This window comes from Perognathus longimembris, chromosome 16 (genome assembly GCF_023159225.1).
Source record: "Perognathus longimembris pacificus isolate PPM17 chromosome 16, ASM2315922v1, whole genome shotgun sequence".
NCBI lineage: Eukaryota > Metazoa > Chordata > Mammalia > Rodentia > Heteromyidae > Perognathus > Perognathus longimembris.
This window is the reverse complement of record NC_063176.1, coordinates 1,177,518-1,195,653: the sequence shown is the minus strand read 5'-3', so window position 1 is coordinate 1,195,653 and position 18,136 is coordinate 1,177,518. Positions and strand designations below refer to the sequence as shown.

General features: G+C 51.5%; 1 protein-coding gene across 3 annotated transcripts; it reads left to right on the top strand.

Moving 5' to 3' along the window:
* The first annotated feature begins 99 nt into the window (after positions 1-99).
* Thap6 (THAP domain containing 6) lies at positions 100-13,604 on the top strand. Of its 3 annotated transcripts, XM_048364184.1 has the most exons (7): positions 105-240; positions 1,553-1,659; positions 2,930-3,137; positions 4,363-4,485; positions 9,368-10,014; positions 11,669-11,826; positions 12,714-13,604. In XM_048364184.1, exons 2-5 carry the CDS (start codon positions 1,580-1,582, stop codon positions 9,605-9,607), a joined length of 651 nt encoding a protein of 216 aa, XP_048220141.1. In that variant the 5' UTR covers positions 105-240; positions 1,553-1,579; the 3' UTR covers positions 9,608-10,014; positions 11,669-11,826; positions 12,714-13,604. The 3 variants fall into 3 exon arrangements, with proteins under 3 accessions (XP_048220142.1, XP_048220141.1, XP_048220140.1); XM_048364185.1 differs by lacking the exon at positions 12,714-13,604 and having other exon boundaries at positions 100-240; positions 4,363-4,437; positions 11,669-12,180; XM_048364183.1 differs by lacking the exon at positions 12,714-13,604 and having other exon boundaries at positions 11,669-12,180.
* Positions 13,605-18,136: the final 4,532 nt, after the last annotated feature.

Here is an 18,136-nt window from a genome sequence, read left to right as displayed (position 1 = left end):
CCGCCGCCGCCCCTCGCGCTCGCAGGCCCTTCCCCCAGGGCGGAGACCACGCCCGCAGGCCGCCGCGCGGCGCGGGCGCCCCCCGCCTCCGCCGCCGCCCCCGCCGCCGCCTCCGCCGTGCAGCCGCGACCCCGGCCGGAAGGGCGGCTGCGCACGTGACCCGCGGCGGCCGGATATCCGGCTCCCGGGGCGACCGGGCGGAAGTGGAGGGGGACGCGAGCGCCGCGGTCGCCGCGAGCGGTGAGGACTGTTAAGTGGGTTCTTCTTCTTTAGCCGGCGTCGCTGCCGGCCCGCATCCCGGGGCGAGGAGGAGACGCCGGGCCACCCCCCCTCAACGGAAGTGCGGTTCTGCCCGCCTCCGGCTCGGGGAGACTGACGGCCCCACCTCCGCCGGCAGCGCCTGGAGGGGGAGGGGGCGGGGCTTGGCCGCCGAGGGAGCCTGGAGGGAAAGGGGGCGGAGCTTGTCCGCGGGGGGCTGGAGGGAAAGGGGGCGGGGCTTGGTCGCCGGGGGAACCTGGAGGGAAAGGGGCGGGGCTTGGCCGCCGGAGGAGCCTAGAGGGAAAGGGGGCGGGGCTTGGCCGCCGGGGGAACCTGGAGGGAAAGGGGGCGGGGCTTGGTCGCCGGGGGAACCTGGAGGGAAAGGGGCGGGGCTTGTCCGCGGGGGGCTGGAGGGAAAGGGGGCGGGGCTTGGTCGCCGGGGGAACCTGATGGGAAAGGGGCGGGGCTTGGCCGCCGGAGGAGCCTAGAGGGAAAGGGGGCGGGGCTTGGCGGCCGGGGGAACTTGGAGGGAAAGGGGGCGAGGCTTGGCCGCCGGGGAAACCTGGAGGGAAAGGGGCGGGGCTTGGCCGCCGGAGGAGCCTAGAGGGAAAGGGGGCGGGGCTTGGCCGCCGGGGGAACCTGGAGGGAAAGGGGCGGGGCTTGGCCCCGGGGGAACCTGGAGGGAAAGGGGGCGGAGCTTGGCCGTGAGGAGCCTAGAGGGAAAGGGGGCGGGGCTTGGCCCCGGGGGAGCCTGGAGGAAAAGGGGCGGAGCTTGGCCGCCGGGGGAACCTGGAGGGAAAGGGGGCGGGGCTTGGCCGCCGGGGAACCTGGAGGGAAAGGGGGCGGGGCTTGGCCGCCGGGGAGCCTGGAGGGAAAGGGGGCGGAGCTAGGCCGCGGGGGGGGCGGCTGGAGAAAGGGGCGGGGCCTGGCTGGGCCTCTCGCAGGAAGCACCTGGATGGAAAGGGGCGGAGCTTTGGGGGCGGGGCCTCTTGCCTGAGGCGCCTGGTTGGGAAGGGGCGGGGCTTGGCCGCGGGGGCGGGGCCGGGCCCTTCAGCCTCCCAGCCCCGGGGTCTGCCGTCCACGCGGCCGCGAGGACCCGGGGCGAGAGGAAGAGTCAGGCGTTGCATCCTCGAGGGGCCTCGCCGACGGGTGGGGAGGGAAGTCACCGCCCTGGCCTTGAAGGTGGGCGGGGGAGCGCTCGCCACGAGCGGGGCGGTGTGACGCGCGGGTGAGCCGTCGTCCCCGGCTGGGCGTCCCTAACGTCCCCCCCACCCCCGTCTTGGTTGTCTTGCAGCCCCGCCGTGCGTGGCCAGCTAGCGCCATGGTGAAATGCTGCTCCGCCGTGGGATGCGCCTCCCGCTGCCTGCCCCATTCCAAGCTGAGAGGACTGACCTTCCACGTGTAAGGCTTCCCGGGACGGACGGCCCCACGCCCAGGGCCCCAGGAGGAGGGCCTCCCCCTCCCCCCGCCCGCCATGGCGGCTCCCACCCCCACCACACACACACCCCTTGCTCGTAGGGCTGTGTCTTTTCCGTGTAGAAGTGTATGGAGCACACGTCGTGACCTGTGAGTCATTTCGCTAGCAAGCAGCTAAATGAAGATGCTCCTCACGTGGTGTGTTAGCCAGTCCCCTGATAACCGTAGGATCTGGTCCTTGTCATGTGGTGCCAAGCACTGTACCACGTGGTAGAGAAAGCTCTGCAAGCCGCGTTGTTAAAAATGTGAAATAGCAGCCGACTCCAACAACCCTACCCCAGAAAAGATTTCCACCTGCTTAGAAAGTGGGGAAAGATCCTCAACACGGGTTGTCTCCACAGCTTGAGACCCTGCGGCTCTTGAAGGCCTGCGTCCACTCACTGGGCGGGTCCGGAAGTCCCCTCAGAGGAAGTACGTCAAGTGTGGCCGTCTGTAGATGGAGAAAACCATTCCATTGTGGATCGTGTTTTGTTTTGTTTTGTTTTTAACCTGTCCTGGACTTTGAACTGGGCCTGGGCACCGTCTCTGAGCCTGTTTGCGCTCTACAGGAGCACTCTACCACTTGAGATACAATGCCACTTCCCCCTCCTTGTGAGTAGTTTATTGGAGATAAAAGTCTCACAGACTTTTCCTTGCCAGGGCTGGCTTCAAACCGTGATCCTCAGACCTCGGCCTCCTGAGTAGCTAGGCTTACGGGCGTGAGCCACCAGTGCCCAGCTGTAGATCATATTCTTAAGGCGTGAAATGTCTCCTGATAATTTTCTTCCATGTAATATGAGAAAAATTTTAATGTCTGAAGAGTGCCTAGCAAACAATAAAATTTGATTTTTAAGACCAAGTTATACAAGAAGGAATCGTTTTTTTTCTGAATATCAGATTCCAAAGATAATAACAAAAAAAGAATTGTTTTAGGCCAGTCATATAAGAAAGCTTTAGTGGCTGGGAATGGGGCTTAGCAGTAGAGCTTGCCTAGCATGCACGAAGCCCTGGGTTCCATTCCTCAGCACCACATACACAGAAAAAGCCAGAAGTGGCGCTGTGGCTCAAGTGGTAGAGTGCTAGCCTTGAACAAAAAGAAGCCAGGGTGTTCAGGCCCTGAGTTCAAGCCCCAGGACTGGCAACAAAAACAAAACAAAGCTTTAACTTAAATATATATGAATAGTTTCTGGTTTTAAAATACTTAATTTTTTTCTAGATTCCCCACAGATGAAAACATGAAAAGAAAGTGGGTATTAGCAATGAAAAGACTTGATGTGAATGCTGCAGGCATTTGGGAGCCTAAAAAGGGAGATGTTTTGTGTTCAAGGCACTTTAAGAAGACAGATTTTGACAGAAGTGCACCAAATATTAAACTAAAGCCCGGAGTCGTCCCTTCTGTCTTTGATTCCCCACATCACATACAGGTTTGTTTATCAGATACTACTTCCTGGCAATACTCACTTTGTGTGGTACCCTTGAAGAATCGTCATCAACGTACCCTTGGCTAGTTTATTGTTTGTTGACACATTTGAAGTGCATTCTTTTAAGCTTCCACATTTATAGACAAGCTTTAGCTGTGATGTACAAATATTTCGCCAGTACTCAGAAATATTGGGCATTACTAAGGTAAAGTGGACTGACTAGGAATTCACATAACAAAATTTGTGTCTAAAAACTGGAGGTTACCATAAAAGATTGATGGCAGAGTTCTTTAGAATTCAAGAAGTACAGTGCTGATAGGATGAAAGTATACTTCTGAGAGAGCAGTCACATGCATACAAGTTTGAAACGTAGTAGCACCAAAAGCTAGAAGACTTAGAGAAAAGATGAACAAGAGGGAAGAAAGGAGAGCCAGCACCAGTGGCTCACACCTGTCGTCCTAGCTACTCGGGAGGCTGAGGTCTGAGCATGGCCGTTCAAAGCAGCCCACGCAGGAAGGTTCATGACTATTATCATCTCTAAGTGGTAGAGCACCTGTTGTGGGTTTCCCGTTGTACCTGAGATGACAGGCGTTCATCACCAAACCCAGTTCCTTCCATTGAGATGGAGTCTCGTCTTTGCCCAGACTGGTGCAGAGTCTCAGTCCTCCCAATCTCTGCTTCCTAAGTAGCTAGGATTAAAGTTGTGAACCACCAGCATCTGCCTTATGTAACTGCATTTTTAACTGCAGATGGGACTGTCCTTTCTCATTATCTCTCCCCCTTTTTAGGAAAATTTGCATTTCAAAAATGAACTATAATCCAGGTGCTGGTGGCTCATCCCTATAATCCTAGCTACGCAGGAGGCTGAGATCAGAGGATTGCAGTTCAAAGCCAACCCCGGTAGTAAAGTCCCCGAGAAACTTATCTCTAGTAAACTACTCAAGAAAGCCAGAAGTGGTGCTGTGGCTCAAGTGGTAGAGCGCTAGCCTTGAGCACAAAGAGGCTCAGGGAAAGCACCCCGGCCCTGAGTTCAAGACTCAAGACTGGCAAAAATATGTGTGTGTATACATCCACTATAGGGTTGTTTGGGAAAGATCTTTTGAAAGTAAGTGGCATTTACTGAGTTCCAAAAGCAATTTCCAAAAGGAATGTGATATACAAACTCAAGGACTAAAACTTTAAGAAAAGATAAAGAATCTCAATGATTTTTACTAAATATTCTTAACAGGAGAAAAGAGAAAAACTTCACTGTAGAAAGAACTTCACCATTAAAACCGTTCCAGTCACAGATCACACCCACCAGGTGGGTACTCCGCTGCGCGATGAGGAATTCCAATCCCAGCTCACCTTTGTAAGTCAAATGACTTGCTGAGTTGTTAATACTTTTAAGATGAATAATTCTATTCCATTAGAATCAAATTGGGAAATCGTACAGGAGAAATTACAGACTTAGGTGCTTGAGATTTTTTTAATTTGTAATATCTGGAAATAATATTGCTTTCGGAGTCATTGTAATTCATATGTATGTGAAAGCTCAGTATACAAGTAATTCATCCTTCAGTTACATATTAATTTGGAGAACGATTTCTCAAGGATATTTCTACCAAGAAAATAGTTAATTCTTCCCATTTAGAATTATGTTTCTGTGTGAGAATATCTAATAAAATATATCTATGTCTTTAGATTATCCTTAATAATTCATATACAGCATAGAATAGCCAAGCTTAGATCTATTTATCTACTGCTTATTCATATTAAAACAAGAACTAGAGTATAAATCTGTTTGCATGTAAGTTTTTTTTAATTATTTTTAGTTGTTTCTTTTTTTTTCCTAGTTGTGTTGGCTATTCTAGGTTCTTAGCATTAATCACTTTGTAAATTTCTATCAAAACCATATGGCATTTCAACTAATTTTGTGTTAAGCATATAGAAGCATTTGACATCTTAATAATCTTTCGATGTATGAACTCAACATCTCCCTTTATTTAGGTCTTTAACCTCTGTCAGCATTGTTTTATAGTCTCAGCACACAAATTTACCGCTTAGTATTTTGTGTTTGGTATCACAAATGGTATTTTGTTTGCTTCTAGAATGTGGAGATGTGATTGATTTTTGTATATTAATCTTGTGTCTGTCAAACTTACTAAAAATCTAATAATTTTAGCAGTTTTTACAGAATCAGATTTTCTACATCTCATGTTCTCTGTGATTAGTGACACTTTTTTCTTTCTAATATGAATTCCTTTTGTTTCTGTTTATTGTACTGCCTTGAACCTCTATCGCTATGCTGAATATACGTATTATTGAGGGCAGATCACCATGTCTTGTCTTAGGAGGAAGGAAATCTGTTCATGTTAAATAGAATTTTAGCCATGGGTTTTTCATAAATTTCTCTTATCCAGTCAAAAAAGTGCCCTTCTGTTCCTAATCTGCTGAGAATTTTTTTCAGAAATGGTCTTTAGTTTTGTCAAATGCTTCTCCTGTATTTAGTGATAGGATTTTTTTTAGTTTGTTAATATGAATTGTATCAGTTGATTTTTTTTCCCATGTTAAACCAACCTTGTATAGGTAGAACAAACTTTCTTGATTTTTTTGTCCCTTTTATGTATTGCTGAATTTGATTTATTAAATTTTTGTTTGATATTTATATATTCAAGAGGTCTTTGGCCTATATTTATTTTCCTTTTAATATATTTGATTTCAATAGCTAAATAATACCTCAAAATTGAGTTGGAAAATGTAACTATTTGGTTTTCTGAAAAAGCTTGTGCAATGATACTATTTATTTTATAAATATTTGAAATACTCCTCTAGTGAAGCTATCTGAACCTTTAGATGAGGTTGAGTGCATTCAGGGTGGTATGGCCGTAGACAGCCTTTAGTTTTCTCTATAGGGAAAAAAATCTTAGTAGCTTGTGTCTTTCCAAGGAATTCCTTGCAGATTCCAATTCTTTTTTTTTTTTTAACCAGTTCTAGGGCTTGAAGTGTAGGCCTGAGCACTGTCGCTGAGCCTCTTGGTGCTCAAGGCTAGCACTCTGCCACTTGAGCCACAGCGCCCCTTGAAGCTTTTTCTGAGTAGTTTATTGGAGATAAGAGTCTCATGGACTCTCTTGCCCAGGATGGCTTCAAACCAAGATCCTCAGACCTCAGCCTCCTGAGTAGCTAGGATTACAGACAGGGGTTGAGCCTCCAGCGTCTGGCTTGTATTTATCTTTTTAATACCTTCGGTGAATGCGGTCATGTCTCGCATTGCTCATAATTTCTGGTAATGTGTTTCTTTTCTCTTAATACTACTAATCAGTCTACCTAGAGATTTAAAATATTGTTGACCTTGTCAAAGAACTTGACTTCATTGATTTTCTTTCCACTTCATTGCTTTCCACTCATCTCTTATTTCTCCTTTTCTGCTGGGGAATTCCCTAGATAGCCATTAGTAATTTCTAATTTAATTCTGTTGTGGTATATATTCTGTGTGCATATTATATCTTAAATCCTTTTAAATTTATGGAGAGTTTTTTAGCCTAGAATTTAGTCTGTCTTGATAAACATTCTGTGTGTATTTGCAATAGAAGTGAATTCTGCTGATATATGTGAAATATACTGTAAATGTCAATTAAATTTGTCTAATTTTCCTTTCAGTTGTCAGTAATGGTGTTTATTATACTTGGGGGTATTGTTATCAGATACAAAAATATTTATGATTGTTAGGACTTGATAAATTTAGCCACTTTATTCTAAGAACCTAGTGTTTGTTCTACTTGCATATATATGCATATATATATATACACACACACACACACCTTATAATAGGATGCTGTATTTCTCTTCTTCCAACCTTTTGTAAACAGATTTAGTTGATGAGAATGAAATCTTATATACTGTCTAGGTAGTTGCAATGGCCAGGACTTTTCAGGTCCCTATTTCCATCTCTATTATTTTCCCAAAGGATTTACTTTCATAATTTTATAGTGCAGCCATGCTAGTGATGAGTTCTTTCCATATTTCTATCTCTAAAAAGATAATGACAGAATTTTGCTTTTATTTTTAAAAGTAGTTTGCAGTGAGTGCTAATTCCTAGGGTGGAAGTTTTGATTTTCAGTATGCTCTATCTTCACCTGCGTTGTTTCTTACAAATATACAGCCGTGCTCACCTTTGTTTTCCTTGTAAGAATTTTTCGTAAGCCGAGAATGGTGGCACACAACTCCTAGCACTTGGGAGGCCGAGGTAAGAAGATGAAGAGTTCAAGGCCGAGCTACACAGCAAAACCATAGCAATGGTACATATCATGAAAATGATAGTGTTCCTTATACTAGCTTTGACTGAGCTGCGTCTTGGTTTAGTTTTCACATTTCTGTGCTTGAGATTGTTGAGGATTTGGGTTTTTTTTTTAAACTATAGGCTTAAATTTGTCGTGAAACTTAGAAAGATGTTGGTCATGATTTCTCCAACTCCTTTCATTCCGGCTTGTCTTTGTCTCTGTGAAGGACCCTGCTTAAACACAGCTGCATAAAGTTGTGCGACGGCTCTCTCCACCTTCTCTGCTCTCTGCGCGTGTGCATTCTCTCCTCACTGGTGACCTGGGGCGTCGGCCCTCCTCTGGGTGAACTCTCGCCCCGCGTGTTGGAGCGTCCACCGGAGGGCGCTCCCGAGCCTGCTGTACCTTTCTGTACTTGATATTTTTAATGTTTGTAACCATTCCTTAGTCACATTCTTACTCCCCTTTTCTGCTAGTTCTAACATTTGTGTCACCTCGAGGTTTGTTTTTACTGATTGAGTTTTTCTACTTATATACATATTAAACGTTGTGTGTCACGTAGTTTGGATTTTCAATTTCTGTATGCCAGACTTTTTTGCATTGTTTTTCTGAACATTTTTCTTGCGTATGTAGCAGCCATTTCTTTCAGTACTAGAACGGTGTTCAACCTAGGGCTTTTGACCAAAGAAGCAAGACTCTTTCATGTACTCTTCTAATCCTTCTTGGTGTGTGTGCTGGTCCTGGGGCTTGAACTCGCGACCCGGGCACTGTCCGTGAGCTTATAGGCTCATGGCTAGTGCTCTGCCAGCTTTTTTGGTGTTTAAATGGAGCTAAGAGTGGCACAGACTTCCCTTCCCTCGGCTGGCTTTGAATCGTGTCCTCAGCTCTCAGCTCCTGAGCAGCGGGGGCTGCAGGTGTGCGCACTGCACCTGCTGCTCCGTGAATCCTGACGCCTCTGGGTCTGGCTGGCAGGAGCAGCGACTGTGACCTGTGGGAGCACTCAGTCTTCTCTGAGTCGTCTTCCCCCCTGTGAGTGCTCATCTTAACGCGGCATGGCGCTCAGGGAAGAGCCTCTAGTGCTGCTCTGGGCTGCCGTCTCCTCTTCAGGACTCGGTCCTGTGGCCATAGTCTTCTCCCTGAGCATTTTGCACCGTCTCTCCAGCTCAGTTTGCCTCGGAACTCAGTTGGCCTTCAAGTTCTCAGTCTGCCTCTGTTTCTTCCTTGTGGCTAGAAGCAAAAATGCCCCTCACTAACTTTAATATTAACTGTAAAATTATGATAATGGCACCTCTAGATCACTGTTACCTTCTTTCATTTTAAACGAGAATGCAAAAACCTCTACAGCTAGCGCACATCAGCATACGCACAGTAAGCGTTGGGCGGAGTTAAGCTGTCTCTCCCATCTCGACCCTGCCTGCCAGCCTGCGGGCCTGCTCCGGCTGCTTTCCTGTCCGTCCTCGGAGAGCTCGGCTGAAGTCTTCCCTGTTTAAGTGTGTGTGCAAGGTGAGCGTGCAGCTCAGCAGCGCCTTGCTTCGGGAGCGAAAGCTGCCTCCTTGCAGGTGTCACCGCCCGCGCGTGGCAGATAGACACCCCAGGTGGATTCGAAGCACTCCCATCCACGCGCGCCTCCTTGCAGGTGTCACCGCCCGCGCGTGGCAGATAGACATCCCAGGGGGATTCGAAGCACTCCCATCCACGCGCTCCTCCTTGCAGGTGTCACCGCCCGCGAGTGGCAGATAGACACCCCAGGGGGATTCGAAGCACTCCCATCCACGCGCTCCTCCTGGGTGCCGTCTCCAAGACGAGAGACGCAGACACCTTAAGTGCATTTCTTCCTGTAGTCTTCAAACCTCTAAGTGCTCCCAACTTAAAGCCCTTGTCTGTGCATCCTTAGTGAACAACACCCAAAGCTTAGTGATAAGCTTTAAGCTAACCACGTGTCAGTGTGTTTTAAATGCCTGGTCTTTTTGTTTTCAGGAACATAGCTACAGTGTAATGGACAGTCCAAAGAAACTTAAGCATAAATTAGATCATGTGATCTGTGAGCTGGAAAATACCAAGGAAAGCCTACAGAATGTTTTAGACAGAGAAAAACATTTCCAAAATTCATTGAGGAAGACAATCCGGGAACTAAAGGAAGAATGTCTGATCAGCCAAGAAACAGCCAGCAGATTGGATTCCTTCTGTTGGGAATGCTGTCCGGAGCGCGGGAAGTGAGACTGTACTGTGAAAGGTGGCAGTTCCGTCCACCGGCGGCTGGCTCTCACCCAGCTTCTTAGGAAACGGCTGTCGGGCATCGTCATCGTCACTGAACAGACCGGCAGAAGCATTCCGGGTCCTCCAGGCCGAGTGAGTCACAGCTACCCAGAGACTCCTCTGAAGGTATGCGGAAATACATGCTAGCTACCAGCGTTTCTGTTTGAGACTTGTGGCCACGATGTCTTACAGATCTAACTAGTGCCAGGCCACTTACAAGGCGCTCAGACCTCAAGAAAGTTCTACAAAAAGGAAGGTAATAACATCACATTTGCCATGTTAAGCTCTAGTAGTAGAAGCTGGACAATTCTTCAGCACCATCAGATTTGGGGCTTCAAAGAAATACCTTTACTTGCATATGCTTTATGGTAAGTTCATTTACTTTTAGATGTATTTTACTATTTATAGCACAAATCCATTTTGAATCTATCCCGAGGTTTTTTGGTTTTTTTTCTTTTTGGCCAGTCCTGGGGCTTGGACTCAGGGCCTGAGCACTGTCCCTGGCTTCTTTTTGCTCAAGGCTAGCACTCTGCCAACTTGAGCCACAGCGCCACCTCTGGCCATTTTCTATATATGTGGTGCTGGGGAATCGAACCCAGGGCCTCATGTATACAAGGTGAGCACTCTTGCCACTAGGCCGTATTCCCAGCCCCCGAGGTTCTTGAGTTGTTATTCTAAAGGCCGTCTCCATGGCACTGGTCTTGGAAAGAACGCATGCCGGAATAATGGATTGTTAGAGCGAGGGCCAGCATGGCGTGTGCTGAATGCCTGCTTTGCTGTGGGAACTTAGAACTGTGTTAGGCAGGGGGGGCCTGTATGATTAGCCCCCAGGAAAACTGCAGACACTGAAGCGTTTGTGTATGTGTGTGTGCACATTCTGATGCCGAGGCTTGAACTCAGGGACTAGACACTGCCCCTTAGCTTTTTCCTCCCAGGCTGGTGCTCTTCCACTTGTGCCATAGCTCCACTTCGTCTTTTGAGTGGTTAATTGGAGATCGGAGTCTCTTGCACTTTCCTACCCGGGCTGCCTTTGAACCATGATCCTCATACCTCAGCCTTCTGAGTGGCTAGGATTCCAGGTGTGAGCCACTGTCACCTGGCTCTGGACGCTGACTCTTCAGCCAGTTTCCCTAGTGTACAACATTTCACAGAGGGTCTCACAATAGAATGCTCCCGGCGTTGTGTGACTAGACAGAAAGGACTCGCAGAATCGTCCACCTCATCTCCTCCAGGCTGCGCTCCGCGGGCCTCTTCCCTTTACTTTTCTTTACATCATCTGCACTCCTGGCCTAGCGCAGTTTTGTGACTCAAACCTAGAGGTGCTCTTGGAGATTTCACCCCGGAGTTGCCTGTCGTCGTCGGGGTGAAATCCAGGGAAAGTCCTCAGGAAGAACCCCCGCCCCGCCTGCGTGTCCCTTCCCCCCATCTGTGACCCGGGACCGCGTGCCAGACTCGGTGTGCCAGGAGGAGGGGCTGAGTCAGGAGCGCACGGCACACAGGCCTGGCCTCTCGGTCCCGAGGGCCCTGCTTAGCACCTGCTCACCTGTGACCCGGGACCGCGTGCCAGACTCGGTGTGCCAGGAGGAGGGGCTGAGTCAGGAGCGCACGGCACACAGGCCTGGCCTCTCGGTCACGAGGCCCCTGCTTAGCACTGACCCCCGCAGGGCAGCGCGGAGCGCCCAGCCTCTGCAGAGGCCCGGACACCGCCACGACGAGGCCCACGGGCCTGCTCAGGGAGGCCGCGGACGAGAGCCGCTCCAGCTGCCATAGCCGGGGAGGGAAAGGACTGCCCCGCGTCTCGGGAGAATGCGTTCTAGGTTCAGCAGAAAGTATTTTGGTGTCGGACAGACAACGTGCCTGCCTGTACCACACGTGCAGGCTAAATGGCTAGGCCGCCGCTTTCACTTGATACTCACCTTCTGGGGCACAGAGAAGTATATTTGCTGGCCTATTTCATGTCTTAAACCATCACATAGTTGCAAACATGCTGTCAAAGCTCTATATGATGTTTGTGTGTTTCAGTGTTGGAGATGGAACCCAGGACCTCTGGCATAGGAGACAAATCCTCTACCATTGAGCTCCACCCCACCTCTTCTCCAAACACTGTTGTGTGGGCAGACTGAGTAAGATGAAGGCATTCGTACCCTGCAGGGACACGGGAGAATCTAATAGCAATAGCGGTCAGCAGCAGAGATCAGAACAAGTAAAGACACTGAGACTGTGAAACTAACAGCTTCAAAACTCTAGAATGACAAGTTGTCCCAAACATAGACTCGGCCCGCATCCTTGTCAGATGTGAGAGACCACAGGTGGAAGAACCAAGCAGACAGATCTGGCTTCAAATCTCAGGCAGGCTTGTCACTTTACTGACTCTTCTTTGAACATTTACAAAATCCCTAGTTATGGGTGTGTGTGTGTGTGTGTGCACGCGCGCACGTGTGTGTGTGTGTGTGTGGTATGGTGTGTCACGGGCCATAAAATGAGCCATGTGTTGTTCCTTATTCTTTGTTTTTTCCCTGATGCTGTCCTGGGGTTTGAACCCAGGGATTGGGCGCTGTCCCTGGGCTTTTGTGCTCATGGCTGGCGCTCCCCCACTTGAGCCACAGCTCCCCTATTGGCTTTCATTTTTCTGCTTGCTTGGAGCTAAGAGGCTCATGGACTTTCCTGCTGGGGCTGGCTTGGAACCTCCGTCCTCAGATCTCAGCCTCCTGAGTAGCTAGGATGACAAAGGTGAGTCACTGGTACCTGGCTCGTTTTGTTTTGTTTTAAATCTCACCCAGAAACATTGGGAAATAAATAAAGAACAGGACAAAGAGCAAAAAGCAAGAGAAAGAAATGCGTTTGGTAATGATTTTGGAGTGATAGTTGCCGTGGTCAGGTCTTGATCCTTTAATTTACCTTCCCCCTTCTGTGGCAGCTGAAAACAGGCAAGACATTTTCCCGCTTGAAGAGAAATGGTTAATCGCCATCCTCCTATGCATCTTTCCACCCCAACTTTAACAAGCCATTTACCCCATTTTAGATACATCCACTTTCTGATCCGCTCATTCCTTTACTCATTCAACAGTGCTTCTCAAAATGTGTCTCACAAGCTGTCCTGCAGTAGCTCCCAGCTCTAACCCTAGCTAATCAGAAAGCTGAGATCTGAGGATCCGGGTTCAAAGCCAGCCTGAGCCAGCAAATCCATGAGACTTCACCTCCAAACCACCCCCAAGAAGCCGAAAGTGTAGCTGTGCCAGCCACGTGCAGAAGGGCTGAGGGACCGCGCTTAGACCTGGGATTGACGTACCAGAAAAAGGGGGTTCACAGACCGGCCTTGAGGGTCTAGAGCTGACAGCGTGGAGATGAACTGACGCCGGAGCACGCCGCTTCCACCCGCCAAGACCGCGGCTGGAACAGCAGACGGCTCGGCATTCGGGAGCCAGCGCCCGGCTCCTCCCGCCGCCCCGGCTGGCGACTCAAGCCGTCTGTGAAGCCGTCTGAGCTCACCTCCGCCGTGGTTTGTGGTCAGATGGCAGGAATTCCCCGCAGATGGGTGGCCGGTAACTAAGCCTGCAGCTCCTGGGGGCGGAGACGAAGCATGTGGAACGCAGCCTCGCCTCCGACTCCGCACATCTCGGCCCCAGGCCTCTTAAAGCAGGGAGGAGAGCGGGAGGCCTGCCGGCTCGTGCAGGACTCCGCAAATCCCCGCGGGGAGCTCAGCCAGAGGCTTGCAGGAAGTACACTCAACACGGAACTCCCACAGGAAGGGTGGCCGGTGCGGATGGAAAGGGTAGGCCTTTATAACAGTGCAAAATGGAGGAACCTACCCTTGAAATGGTGAGAATGAAGAAATTGAAGAAGATACCAGAAAACAGAAAGACCTCCCATGTTCATGGATTGGCAGAATGAGCATCTGAAAATGTCCATACTGGGCTGGGGATATGGCCTAGTGGCAAGAGTGGCTGCCTCGTATACATGAGGCCCTGGGTTCGATTCCTCAGCACCACGTATACAGAAAAGGGCCAGAAGTGGCGCTGTGGCTCAGGTGGCAGAGTGCTAGCCTTGAGCAAAAAGAAGCCAGGGACGGTGCTCAGGCCCTGAGTCCAAGCCCCAGGACTGGCAAAAAAAAAAAGAAAATGTCCATACTGCCAAAAGGAACCTACAAATCCAGAGCAATACTCACGAAGACGTCCCAGTGTCGCTCTTAACAGAGTTAGAAAAAACCAACCCCAACAGTAACAGAGAAATACAAAAGGCCTTTAGTGCCAGCATAATCCTGAGAGGGGGAAAAGAAACAATGCTTCTAATAGTAACATAATAATAGTTATATTTTAGCTCAGTGGTTACTATTTCCCCAAACATGTATGTGTGGATATGATGTAAGACGTGTGTGTCAGCACCATTTCTAGATTTTTCTGATTATTTGGTGCTGAGGAATCGAACCCAGGGCGTCATGCATGCTAGGCAAGCGCTCTACCGCTAAGCCACATTCTGAGCCCCCATGTATGAACTTTATATTAGTGAGGAAAACTTTGTGTCTAGCTTCTTAGTTAATTTCCCAAAGTCATGGGTTTTCGTAAGAAGCAAAAATGGACATAACTGAAAACAAAAGGGTTTTGATTGTTTTAAATCATTTACAGTTGTAATGTTTGTTTACCTGATACTTGAGTTATAAATAAATCAACTCACAAATATAAAAAAAAAAGTGTGTGTGTGTGTACTATGTAAGGCACAATATTCTTTTTGTGTTGGGGAGGGGGGCTGGTATTGGGGCTTGAACTCTGAGCCTGGGCCCTGTCCTTGAGCTTTTGTGCTCAAGCCTAGCACTTTACCACTTGAGCCACAGCTCCACTTCCCACTTTTTTTTCCCAGTCCTGGGCCTTGGACTCAGGGCCTGAGCACTGTCCCTGGCTTCTTTTTGCTCAAGGCTAGCACTCTACCACCTGAACCACACTGCCACTTCCAGCTTTTTCTATATATGTGGTGCTGAGGAATCGAACCCAGGGCTTCATATATGGGAAGCAAGCACTCTGCCACTAGACCATATTCCCAGCCTCATGGGTGTCTTAATTTTTTAGAAGTGCACTTTGCTTTTCTGTGACCAACACCATTATCTGGCCATATTTTTCTGAAAAGATTGGAAACAGTTTTAACTCGAATCCCTGTCCAAGGGATTAAAGTCACCAGGGCGCCACAGAGAGTGGCAAATTTTAAGATGAAATGCAAATGTATATTGTCAGATAAGACTAAAAACCATGTTTTCAAGGTATTTTTAACATTCTCGATGGCAAAAAAAAGACTCTGTGCCCTGAAGAGTCAATGCAAGAATTGTTTGTAAGAACAAATAGGAAAGTACCCCAATGCCTCTCAGAGGCCAGTGAGTGAGAAGTAATAGGCAGTAACCCAAAAGAGAGCAAGGGGTACAAACTCCCTCCTGTCATCCTAGCTACTGAAGAGGCGAACGTTTGTGGGTCACAGTTCAAAGCCAGGCCGGGCAGGAAAGTGTGTGAGACTCTTACCTCCACTTAACCATCCAAAAGCCAGACGTGGAGCTGTGGCTCCAGCGGTGGAGTGATCGTCTTAAGTGGAAAAGCTCAAGGACAGTGCCCAGGCCCTGAGTTCAAGCCTGAGTACTGACGTACAGAGGAAGGAGGGAGAAACTCATGCCACAGTGTTAGCTCTTGGAGAACTTCTTAGAGAGGGGGAACATACTTCCTGTGACTAAGAGAAATGGAGGGAAGCAAAGCAGGACACAGAGAAGAAAGGAGACACTGTAGTCATGGAGGAGGAGGAAATGATAGCAGCGGCCTTGCTATGGTTTATAGTTTTTCTCCCCCAAACTCACGCCCTGGGGACAGAGCCCAGAGGAGGTGGCAGGGTTGTGGGCGTCGAGCCTTCAAGAGGGGTTCGTGTCGCCGCTGCAGGGCTGGGATCGTTATTGGGAAGAACTGGTTGTTACACGGCGGTGTCCTGCTTTTCCCTTCGCCCTCCGCCTCTGCACCGTGCTGCACGCGGCACGAGGGCTTCTCCAGAACCCCGTGGATGTTGAACCTCCCAGCCTCTGCACCTCGGGCGGAAGACGCGTCTTCCCTCATCCGCTGCTCTGTCCCGGGCAGCGGTCCTGGCAGCCGAGACCAGAGCAGACAACGGCAGCCCGCAAGCCGGGCCTCCGAGAAGCTGGGTGCCCTTGCTTGTCGTCTCGTCCCTCGCGGGAGCGCCGGGTGGAAGCCCCTCGGGGGATCAAATTGCGGTTCCTTGTGATAACCTGGAAGTTTCCAAGAAAACACCGAGACCCTGCTGGCTTCACGGTGGGCTTGGTGAAAAGCACCGTCTGGGTGAGTGTGGTTATTGAGCTCGGTGGTGAATCACCTGGCCGGGCTCCAGAAGTACCCACCCCACCGCCAAGCCCTCAGAGAGCGGGAGTGCGGACGCTAAGAGCCTCAGCGCCGGGCCGACTGTCACGCACGCAGCCGACTGTCACGCACACAGCCGACTGTCACGCACGCAGCCGACTGTCACGCACGCAGCGGACTCACGCCCGCAGCCGACTGTCACGCACGCAGCCGACTGTCACGCCCGCAGCCGACTGTCACGCACGCAGCGCTCCCGAGCCTGTGACTGTCACGCACGCAGCCGACTGTCACGCACGCAGCGGACTCACGCCCGCAGCCGACTGTCACGCACGCAGCCGACTGTCACGCCCGCAGCCGACTGTCACGCACGCAGCGCTCCCGAGCCTGTGACTGTCACGCACGCAGCCGACTGTCACGCACGCAGCGGACTCACGCCCGCAGCCGACTGTCACGCACGCAGCCGACTGTCACGCACGCAGCGCTCCCGAGCCTGTGACTGTCACACACGCAGCCGACTGTCACGCCCGCAGCCGACTGTCACGCCCGCAGCCGACTGTCACGCCCGCAGCCGACTGTCACGCACGCAGCGCTCCCGAGCCTGTGACTGTCATGCACGCAGCCGACTGTCACGCACGCAGCCGACTGTCACGCCCGCAGCCGACTGTCACGCATGCAGCCGACTGTCACGCCCGCAGCCGACTGTCACGCCCGCAGCCGACTGTCACGCACGCAGCGCTCCCGGGCCTCGCCGCGCGGCCCTGTCTCTGATGCACACATCCACCTGCGGAAGAAATGCTTGAGGAGGAGAATGGCCTGGCGCGGGGCTGCCCGCTGACAGTTACGGAGCGCTGCTTTCGCAAGTGCTCACGGCTCGCTGTCCCCTCCCCCAGGGCTCACTGTCATCCCCCCCTCTGCTGGGGACACGCGGGGGGGGGGGACAGCCACGCAGCCGGCCCGGGCCCCGCCGCTGGGGACACGCGAGGGGGGGGGACAGCCACGCAGCCGGCCCGGGCCCCGCCGCTGGGGACACGCGGGGGGGGGGGGACAGCCACCGCCGCTGGCTGGTTTGTGGTCAGCGCTGATCCCGAGGTTGCCGGTCCGTCAACACGGAGGGTGGAACACTCAGGATTCCCAGCGCCTCGGCTTTGCCCTCAGACGCCCGGGAGCCGCGGGAAGCCCCCCCACGCCCCCCTCCCCCGCCACTCCTGCCCGCAGCCGGATGTGTCACCTCCCAAGACACGCCGGCGCCCGTCGGCAAGGCCACCCCTCCCGGCTCGGGAAGGACGCGTGGGGCACCGGAAGATCCGTCCCCATCCCTGCTAATCCTCCCCACCACAGGGACAGTCATCACTTCCTGACCGCACCCCGGGCCTGGGCTGACACACCAGAGCACACACACGGGCACCCCCACCACTGCGCCCCACGGCTTCCCGGCCCGCCGAGCCGGCTCCGCGCGACTGCAGACGGCGTCCAGGTCGCTGGGTGTCTTCAGGAACCGCGGGATCCAGGAGTCACAGTGTCAGGACAGCATCCACACGGCCTGCTTGTTAGCAGCAGCCTCTCCGTGTCTGTACCGCACCGCACCGCTTCCGTCCACGGGCGGAATGAGGGCTGCTTTGTCCAGGGCATGGGAAGCAAAGCCACAGATCCACAGGCTAAACACTGCCCATAGGGGGCTGGGGACTAGTGGTAGAGTGCTCGCCTCGTATACATGAGGCCCTGGGTTCGATTCCCCAGCACCACATATAGAGAAACCAGCCAGAAGCGGCGCTGTGGCTCAAGTGGCAGAGTGCTAGCCTTGAGCAAAAAGAAGCCAGGGACAGTGCTCAGGCCCTGAGTCCAAGGCCAGGACTGGCACAAAACAAGCGTGTTTCGGGATAAATGTCTATCAGGCACGGACGTGCAGGGGATCGAATCCATCCTTTGCTTGAAAAGCTGCCCAGCTACCAAAGACCCGAGTTCACTTCCTGGGTCGTCTACAATCTCTGGCCCAGTTAATAAAGTGGTTAGGAGTGAGTGGTTAAGTGTGCCAGGCGCGGGCTCCGACCCGCGCTCCTCCGCAGCCAGCCACACCTCCTCCTCCTGCCCAGCACCCGGGAAAAGCACCGAGGCCTCCAGGGAGCCGGGGGGGGGGGGGGGGCGCTGCCTCCGCCAC